General features: G+C 29.9%; 1 protein-coding gene and 1 non-coding gene across 14 annotated transcripts in view; both read right to left on the bottom strand.

The window, feature by feature from the left end:
* The window catches only part of LOC106678097 (leucine-rich repeat flightless-interacting protein 2), a 189,616-nt gene that overhangs the window by 101,066 nt on the left and 78,304 nt on the right, over positions 1–10,246 (bottom strand). Inside the window, exon 1 of one of the 13 annotated variants that reach the window (XM_067045375.1) lies at positions 9,666–9,788. The exons of the other annotated variants lie outside the window; for them this stretch is intronic. Coding sequence (XP_066901476.1) covers positions 9,666–9,773 — 108 coding nt within the window. The 5' untranslated portion in view covers positions 9,774–9,788. Of the gene's footprint in view, positions 1–9,665; positions 9,789–10,246 lie in introns of those variants that run through there. 13 annotated transcript variants of the gene reach the window in all.
* Positions 5,012–5,118, bottom strand: LOC112210810 (U6 spliceosomal RNA). The gene has a single exon (XR_002945316.1). It is a non-coding gene; the product is annotated as a U6 spliceosomal RNA (small nuclear RNA).

Here is a 10,246-nt window from a genome sequence, read left to right as displayed (position 1 = left end):
ACATATTTAAATATACATATAACACTTTAAAATATGTACTACTACAACCCATGAAGGGTCTTATTATTGTCTTACATACATTAAAACTATTATAATATAATTAAAACGGAATATAGTGTTTTATTTGAAATAATTTCTAATAAACAAAAATGCCCACTTAAGTTAGATAGGCACATTAAAATATAGTGATATTTGACAAAATAAACTCACAAAATGTTAACTTCTAGTTGTTCGTACAAAATGTTGGATTTTTGAAAAATATATCTCTAGACCCATAAGACGCACATATGTCTGTCAACACTCAAAATAAAGGTAATTTAACTTACTATAAAGTAGTTTATGACACTTATCTTCGTAGGGGTAGTAGTTTTTATGATATTCACTTATGAATATAAATTAGGCAAATGAAAATTTGTCCGAACAACTATATATCAATTTATTTTAGCAAATTTCATTAAAACTACTACTCCTACGAAAATAAACGTCTTAAAATACTTTATAGCTCATTAAACTAGCTTTAAGTTGCTTGCTAATAGACATCTGTACGTCACATAGTTCCTGAGATATAGATTTCTCAAAATAAATTAACTAACTACTGATCTTTCAGTACATTTTTTATGAAATGTTGTTTTTTAAAAAGCTATATCTGGAGAACTCTTGAACGCAAATAGCTCTATTAGGGCTAATATTTCAGTAAATTTACTCTACTTTAAATAATGCTCTCTCAGATTTCCTATTTTGGTTTTGTAGTTGTAAAGAAATAGAGCTCCGAATAAAAAAATAATTATTTTTAACGTTTAGAAACAACCGCCATTTTTTATTTCCCCTTCCTATACTTGGCAGATTCATCAATTTTGACTGGTTATTTTACATAGTTTTCAATTGAGTAATCAAAAATTGGGATGAAATAACTGCCTTTTTTTCTCCTCTTGGGCCTGAAGAAGGCTAGAAACTCTAGCCGAAACGTCGGCACATTAAAATAAGTTAGTCATACTTATTTGTGTTTCATTGACCGCACCCCCAACCATCTTCTCCTCATTTATCATCCACGGTCAACTATCTCTCATAATTATAAAAAATTATATATTAATAATCTCTGCGGTGAATGATTATATTTTGAATGTTTAATTTTGGTTATTTTTAAATCAATGTTGTTTTTAATTATTTAATTGTTTATAACTTTATTTACTTAAACAAAAATAATTAGCTGTAATCCTACAACTTAGGTTTCAAAGAGTTTTATTTGTATAAACTTTATTATATTTCTTTTCATGACTTTATTTTAAACCCTTTATCGACTTCTTTATTCTTTATATCATCCGAATAACGTTCTGGGCTAAATAAAATATAAACAATAAATAATTATAAATAAAATAAATAATATCAAAATATTAATAATCACTTGAAATAAAACTGATTTTCAATAGTAAAGACATTTTTAGAATACAGGACTAATGAAAAATTTAAAAAAATAGGACTTACATTCAATTTATAATGTATAAAAATAATTACCAAAATAATAAACTAGGAAATTTGGCATATGATGGTTTATTATTAGTGAGTAGAAAGTGAATTTCATATTAAACATAAGTACTATTTTTTAAAAAATCTAATTTTATTATTGTTCGTTAGTCCTAATTTCTAAAAATGTTTTCACTATTAAAATCATTATTTCAAGCGATTACTAATTATTTATTTATTTATTATTTTAATGTTATTTATAATATTTATAAATTAACCTTTAAATTGTAATTTTTCCTTTATGATATATTACATGTACAGATGGTTATAAATCAGTGAAGTGAATGTACATATATATAGTTAAATATTAAATTTCCTTCCATTATAAACTCTCTAACCACTCAAACCCCTTAGTTTCTAATCTTTCATCCTCTTCCATTCCTGACAATCCTCCGAGGCGTCTGAAAAGAAGATGGCCACGAGACCAGTTAATGTAAAATGTCATTAGAGTGCTACCAATGAGTAGTTTCTCTACACGCCTGTAACACTCCAATTTAACTTAGATCAGATTTACTAAATGTATTATAATGTACAGTTGTAAATAGCAATAAATAAATAATAAAAAAAAAATACATTAAATTATTTTTATGTAAATGTATAAAACATTTTTTATTGAAATGTAATATAAACTTTGTTGATAGTAACTGTATGTTAATTGTAAATAATTTTTATTTTTAGAACTTGATAATGGGCAGAAGAGTCCGAAATGTTGTTCAGTTGATATAAAGAATAAAGAAGTGTATAAAGGGTATAAAATAATGTTTTATTTACCTATTTTTATTTATGTTCTGAATAAATAACCATTATTTTTGAAGATTTTTTTGCCTTTGTTGCATAATAGTGTTTCTAATGTCAACAGCGCTCAGATGTTTTTTTTTTTATCTCGTCGGTGAAAAAGTTCCTCTATATTGTTCTCCTTCACTTTCCGAGACCTCTCTAAACTTTCGCCATGCTATTATTTTTTATTATTATAAAAACAGATATTATAAATAAAATGAATTTGACTTAAGGCTTATTTCCACGTGAGAGATATAATACAACGGTAAGAAAGTTTGACTTTTTGTATACATAATGATAGTGAATCTAACCTCTTCAACAGTGTAACCTTAGATAAATAAAAAAAAGTCTGGATGGTGCCCGCATCTCACTTCATACGTCCCAAATTTTGTATACATTAGTGAACTTATGTTGAAGATACCCTATTTTTGTGATTTACTACAAATATAATGGTCACGATGGTAAGAAACGGTGAGTATTTTCGAAAAACAAACATCCACAGCAAAGTTAACAATCGATAGCAGACAATTCACAAATCGATAATGACACAGATCCGGTGATGACTCAATCTGATCAAGAACGACATGTGGAATTATAATTTGGCAATAGGAGTCATTGCCTGCATAGGATATCTTCGCTTCGTATTCGGGATTTGAAACGTTTAAAAAAAAAGTTGAATAAGTGAAAAAAAAAAAAAATAAATAAATAAAGCTGAATCATTTGAAACACCATTATTGTTGTTTTCAATTTATTTTTTTTCTATTCATTTCATTTGTTAAACTTAACTTATATTTTGCTTCTTTATCTAATATTATGGTTACATATTTCATTTGTTACATATATTTTCTTTCTCTCAATTTTATTTTTCTTTCCATAATTTTAATTTTTAAATTATTAATAAACTAATATATTCATATTTCTTTGCATTATATAACTTCATTCTTATTTTATTTCCTTAATTATGTTATTTTACTTACTTATTCAATTACTTATGTATACATTTTTTTTTCCACTTCTCTCATCACTTTATTTTATTAATTCCATTCGGCAAAATTATTTACTTTATGTCATTTTGTTTATATTTTATTTTTTATTTTCTATATTCATTGTTGTTATCTTGTTCTGTTCTTAGCCCTGATGAAGGCTAGAAACTCTAGCCGAAACGTTGGCACGATTAAATAAGTTACATCAACTTGTTTTATTTTGATCGCACCTCCAACCATCTTCTCCTAGTATAATTCAATTATCTCTCATAATTATGAAACACCAACATTACCCATCACGCGGCCAAGTTAGTTCTCGTCTATGGGAGAAATACGCAGCCATTTTTTATTTTTAAATATAATATAAGGCAATCATATGGCAAAGGTGATGTTTGCCTATGCATATTGACTGAACTCTTTGGAACATTTCTAATATCAATATATCTATACTAGATTACATAAACTGATTTAATAGCAATAATTAATATTAAGAAATATATATAAATAAATTAAAATTGAGAGACAGAAAAAAAATATATATTTATATTCAATTAAGTGAAATTAATTTATGCAATAAAAATGAAAAAAAAAATCAAACTATTTATACGTATTCGTACATATTTGTTTTCTTAAGGTAATCAAATATTTCCAGAATGTGAGGACTATTATCGTTCAATAAAGTTGGAAAATGATATAGTAATCCGCTGTATATCAAATAGTCTGTCAGTATGTTTTTTACAGTTAGTGGTACGTTAAACTGTCTATGTATTGGCCTAGATGTCCCTGACAGTATTATTGGGCTAGTCCAGTGTGTCCAATTTGTAGTTGGGTCAATATTACTTGGAGGATTGATGTCTTCCATGGATGTACTGTACTCTTAATTTGTATTCTGTTGTGTTGGTCCATGTTGCCTGCCATTTATTTAATATTTGTATTGTGACCTGAGGATAAAGGTCGTTGTGGGGGCAACCTAAGCAGTCAGATGGCTGGATCAATGATGCAGCTTTACAATTGCAGTACTGGTGAAGGGTACAATTAAACTTGAAGATTATTTGAGATATGAGTAAGCAGTACCTTTTTTAAACATTGTTAGTTTAATTAATTTTATCCTCGCCTCCCTCTTACATTAACAGTTCCATTCATTACTTCAGTAAATGAATCTTTTTGTGTCAGATCCATGTATTAAAGAAATTAAGATATATAAAATAAAAACAAAAAAATATATAAAAGAAAGAAAGATTCTTAAATAAGTTGATAGATACATAGGGTCCTTTTAACATGAAATGTCAGTTTCCATAGAATAAGTTATTAAGTTAAACAACTTAATGAAATCAAAACATTTTTATTCAAAACATTTACTCATGTTATTAACTTTTCAATCCCAGGATTGAAAAAACTAGGTTTATGTGAAAAAATTAAGTGGGGAAAATGCGTTATTGACCAAGGAATCATTATCAAAAAGTTTACTTTTAAGTGTTCCAATATTCTGAACAAATGGAAATCCGTTGGAGATCAATTTGGCGAATAAGGTGGATGTGGAACTTTGCAACACAGCTCGTTTTGTTTCTTCTCTGTCGTGAAACAATAGGTTTGACGTTGTTTAAGAGTATAGGTCCCTTCCGATTAACAAATGCAGGTTGTTTTTGATAAGTTTTTAATGCCTCATGTCCATATCACTACAATCCGATGTGGATGTGATGGTTTCACCCCTGGCTAAAAAGTAGAAATGAATATTACAGCCATTTACCACAAAACAAAAACGAATCCTTCCGCAGGGGCCATGCTAATCTTCTCGGTATCGTTCCAATTTTAGTATATGTACCGCCGAAGCGAGTGCGTGTACCCCGAACATCCACTTATCATAAGAATACAATCTTTTCTTCTAAAACTATCACAACAAGATAAGTCCATAATCTCCATATGGGATCCAAGCCACATTGGCATTGTTGGTAACGAGCTCACAGACAGGGCTGCCAGAGAGGCACTCACGCTCCCTGGCCGAGGCACCGCCGTTCTTACCCCATCAGAACTCAGTGCACCCCTTACATTATAAATATTCAAAAGATCAGTAAAACCATGGTCGACATCCTACCGCAACAGCCGTAGGGAGGAAGTTGCTCTAACCCGCTTGAGAATAGGTCATATTCTCCTCACGCACTCTCACCTGATCAGAAAACTGCCATCACCAACGTGCAAATATTGTCAGTCCATTCTCACGATTAAACATATTTTTGAATAATGTACTCACTATTTGCCAACAATAACCAGGATAGGACTGACCCCAAATTTATCAGAAGCTCTCACAGATGAGGAAGCTAAAATTACATTAGTGATAAAATTTTTAAAAGCACTTCTTTCTAAATTATTAATCGTTTTCGATTTAAATTTTTTTTTATTTATTATTAATTTTTAGAATGTCATAAGCGTTGATTACCAGAGGGTTTTACGCCTTTAAGCAACAATGAATAAACAAAAACGAATAATTTTTTTGAAAGCAAATTAGGTTTTGGCCTTTGTCCCGATCTTTCGTCGATATTTAACCACTGACCAGACCAACGCCTATATTGTTGCCTATTGTCATATACAATACACTTTTAGTAAGTTGTGCTGCGTGTGCTTTAACTGTTTGGTAAACTTTTTTTCCACAGCAAGCCTAAGTTGATCGTCATCAATTGCTGGTGGAGGTCTTCCTCTGGGTACGTTATCCAATCCTTGAATAGTCCGTTCATTATAACTTCCTTCCCCGAACGGCGTGGTAAAGTTTCTTGCAGCTTGAGGTGTCAATTGTCCAAGTTTAAACAGATAAACAAATAATACTACAAAATCACGTGTTTACACGTTTATAATTGATGGCATACTAAACAATGTGCAATCGATTAGACTGATAGTAAATATTATCACAAAAGAGAAGATTAATCAAGGCTCATTATCATCTGTAAACATAAACATAGTCAGCAACAAAGGGTCATATATTTATACGTATATATTAGGGGTATTCATGATATTGTGTTAAATGTTAAATGTTTTACCATGTTAAATGTTATAAGGATTGTGAGTAGCCCTATTTAAAGTCATGTCAAATGTTAATGAATAACAGCTCCTAGGGTATTTTCTGAGCAACTTGTTTTATAACCTTTCCTTCTAAAACTTTATGTTATTGTTTAATTGTAAGTTTTGATTAAAATAATTTATTACAACATGCCTAAATTGTGTGAAAGTGGAAGTTGTGCGAAATTTTGGCCAGTGAGTGTCTTGTTTATCTTCTAACTTGTGAGGAACAGAACCAAGATGAGCTAATTTACAGCTGCCATTACATTATTATCGTCATCTATTGCTTGAAAGGTTAACATGACTTTAAATAGGGCTGCTCACAATGATATACTAATAACATTTAACATTTAACACAACATCAGGAATACTCTTAATATCTCCAAATCGAGTTAGAGCGTTAAAGATTTGTGAGGTCATTGAGTTGTGGAAAAAATAACTTTTTTTGGAATCTGAACTTCACTCTACATTATATATGCGATTTATAACCATTAATGAGCCAATTCAATTGGTTAATTAAATTAAAGTAGCTTTTCAACCCGTTTGCAAACAAAAGAATTTTTTTTAAATTATAGGAAATTTTATTTCGAAATCAAAATATTCAATCAAAATTTACTTAACGTAGTACACGATAATTTCTGTCGGTTGGCAAGGGAAAGTATTTTAGCATAAGTGTGCTAACTCGGTGGGAATTCGCTCAGGAGTACAATGAGCGCTTATCCTTAAGGAAGAAAAGAAAAAGAAAAAAATCGCCTTGATAGAAAAGGAAACTAAGGATGTTGAGGATATCTTGCCAGGAGGACGCTAAACAAAAGTAAACAAAACACTACATGACATACTTTCTGTTTATTACGCCGTCCTGACCTCCTAGGAATTTCACAGTCTTTGACCTTTGTCATTCCCCTTGTAAAGTACCAACAGCGTGCGATGCCATGGGAAACCGATACAAGATATAAAATACTTCTACTCATCACAAAAAGTGGTAATAAAATTATTTGTAGTTCCCTTTATAGGTGCTAACCCACATTTGCTAAAGTATTCCCGTACGCGCAAGCGTTTGTCATAAGCATAGGTTATATGAATTGGAAGAAACAAGTTGAACTGAATTCGCGACCGGCCAGTCGAGTGTCCAAATACAAATCAAAGGGCGTTTAGGCAAAATTTATAATGCAGCCAAACGTTTGTGCACAGTTAGTATTTTATTTAAACTACCAACAGATACATACTTGTGTTCCTTTTATAATTAATCAAAGAATTTTCCCAACCATCGGATTCACTAATTAACTCCGGTTTAAGATTTTGCATTTTTGAATTTTATCGATAGAGTGAAAATAATTGTTTCAAATCGTGCTCAATTAACTTCGATGGAAAAATTAATTTTTAATATAGCATAAACATACATTTATAACGTATCTGATAAAAATTGTTGTACTTATAGATTATCTAGCCGTTTCTTTGAATTTTTATCATTTACCAACATCTCTGCCGATATTTATGTTCCGTCTAAGCGTGATTCTGGTACAATACCCTCCTTGCACAATCGTTGATCTAGTAACAGTACTTTCTTAAAAAGTACTGCAACCCTAACCCTTCAAGGGTCGCAGCCATACAGATTTACTTTACTTTAATTCATTTCGTTCAGCTTTATTTTTATTTTCTATAACAGTCCTTTTTTATTACTTACAGTATTATAATTAGAATTAGGATTTTTATTGCATTAAAATAAAAATTATATTCATAAAGTTCCAAGACTATTTAATTACTACTTTAAATTTCTAACGTTTCGGCCTGGCCATCATCAGGGACAATCTTAAATTATAATTTGCAGGTTATTTTGCTTAAATCTAATACAATGTAGATAGAACTCACCCATTTTGTTACTTTTTACCTTAAATTTAGGAACTTTAATTACAAACTATTTTAGCACTATCATATATTTATTACTTACACTTGAAAAAAAAAATGTAATATAACTTTGTGTGGGAAGAAAAAACTATATATAAAAAATAAAATAAAATTGTTAATAAAAAATATATTTTTAGTTTATAGTATATAATATATAATTAGTTTACAGTTGATTATTCTTGGAAAAAATAAGAGTAGAATTATTTTATTATTTGTTATTCTCTGTTAATATATGGAAGTTTATATACATCCAACCTTGGATTGACATATATAAGAGTATATTATGCATTGTTGTTTGTTTTAGCAAGCGGATGTATTTGGGTAGCATTTCTCTGTTGTTGATAAGCAGTGATAACAGAGCTAAAATAATTTGTAATTAAAGGTTTTTAAATTTATATTAAAAATTGACAAAATAGGTAATAAAACATAATATAAGGCGAAATAATTAATAAATAAACACGATTTACAAATCGGTGAATTTTTCCATTAATTTGAAATGAGCCTGGAAATTTTAACAGTTGGTGTGACGCTGTAAAATTACATCTTAAGATTGTCCTTGATGATGGGCAAGTTGACCGAAACGTTAGACATTTAAAGTTATTAATAGAGAGAGTATTGTGACCTCATCAATATAATTTATTTTGTTCAATAATAAAACCAGTTTAGAACAAGATATCAGAAACTATATATAAAGATTTTTTATAGTTTTGTATATTCTTTTTACTTCTAAAAATATAATTAAATATTTCCCCGTTTTTTTTATTTTCATATTTCCTTAGAAGTGTATATATCTCAAATCACATTTCTCATTTTATTTAACATATTTTTAAATACTTCACTGTTTTTACATTTTTATAAATATTGTTCTTATAGTTACATAAATTTGTTTTTTTAATTAATATCTAGTAAGTCAAAAATAAACATGTTCTGTTATGAAATTTTATGAGCTTTATGGATTTTATAACTTCCAAGTATCATACGATCATAATAGGTCAGAGGATGTGCAAATCTCACCTATAAATATATTGATAAGGAAGATGGTGAATCAAAATAGACAATAAAACAATATGTATAATTAAAAGAATTTTCCTTTTTCAAAATCCTTCTCAAAACAAATTAAAAAGTTTTATACAGTATTTTTTTTTTATTTTAATTTAAATTTATCTTATTTCGAATTTTTCCATTCAAATATTTCTATCAAATAAGGGCAAAAAGTAACTTGTATTGAGCTGCGAGAGGGAAAATGGCCTAGAAAAAAAAATTAAATATTTCTCTGTTTTTAGTATACATTTATGTGAAAATAAACACATTTTTATTGTATATATGAATATTTTGACTTTTTTATCACATAAAATCCTAGGAAATATTTAGTTACTTAACAACTAAATGAATGTAGTTAACAGTAAGGAATGAAGTGAGATAAAACAAGACCTGAGACTCATCCTCCGACTCCTCTTCTCCGTCGAGACATATCCCCGGGTCGGGGCTGGGACCGGACACCCTCACGATGGACACGTACCTGTAGGCTACCTCGGCCATCACTGAGGACTCTCTCGTCCCCACCACACTCTGCCCCTCCAGGAGGATATAGCGGTCCTCCTCAAAGTAAACAGGATTATCGGGAGTACCTTCTCTTGCCAACCCTGACCCAAGGTCGTAGGGCACGGGTAACAGTTTAGTTAGATAGTCAATTAATAATAATAAAGACTCGAAAGGTTCGATACCGATACTAATAATCTTTCTCTACATACATCTCTCAAGTGACGCCTCTCCAAACCAAAATATACGAAATAAGTCTTAACGCAATCCTCCCATCTACGTGTTGGCCAATCCCTAGGACGTTTACCCGTCTATTCAGTGTTTATTAACATTCCGTTCGTCACCAAGTCCTAAAACGTTTTACGCTTATCTTATTCACCGCAATGCTACAGCCTGAACTATATTTGCAGATTATATATATAAATGATTGACCGTACTTATCAAATTATGAACAAGATGGACAGGGGTGCAGT

This window comes from Halyomorpha halys, unplaced genomic scaffold (assembly GCF_000696795.3).
Source record: "Halyomorpha halys isolate HHAL.00 unplaced genomic scaffold, Hhal_1.1 Scaffold123.1, whole genome shotgun sequence".
NCBI classification, from domain to species: Eukaryota; Metazoa; Arthropoda; class Insecta; order Hemiptera; family Pentatomidae; genus Halyomorpha; species Halyomorpha halys.
This window is presented reverse-complemented; position numbering and strand designations above follow the sequence as displayed.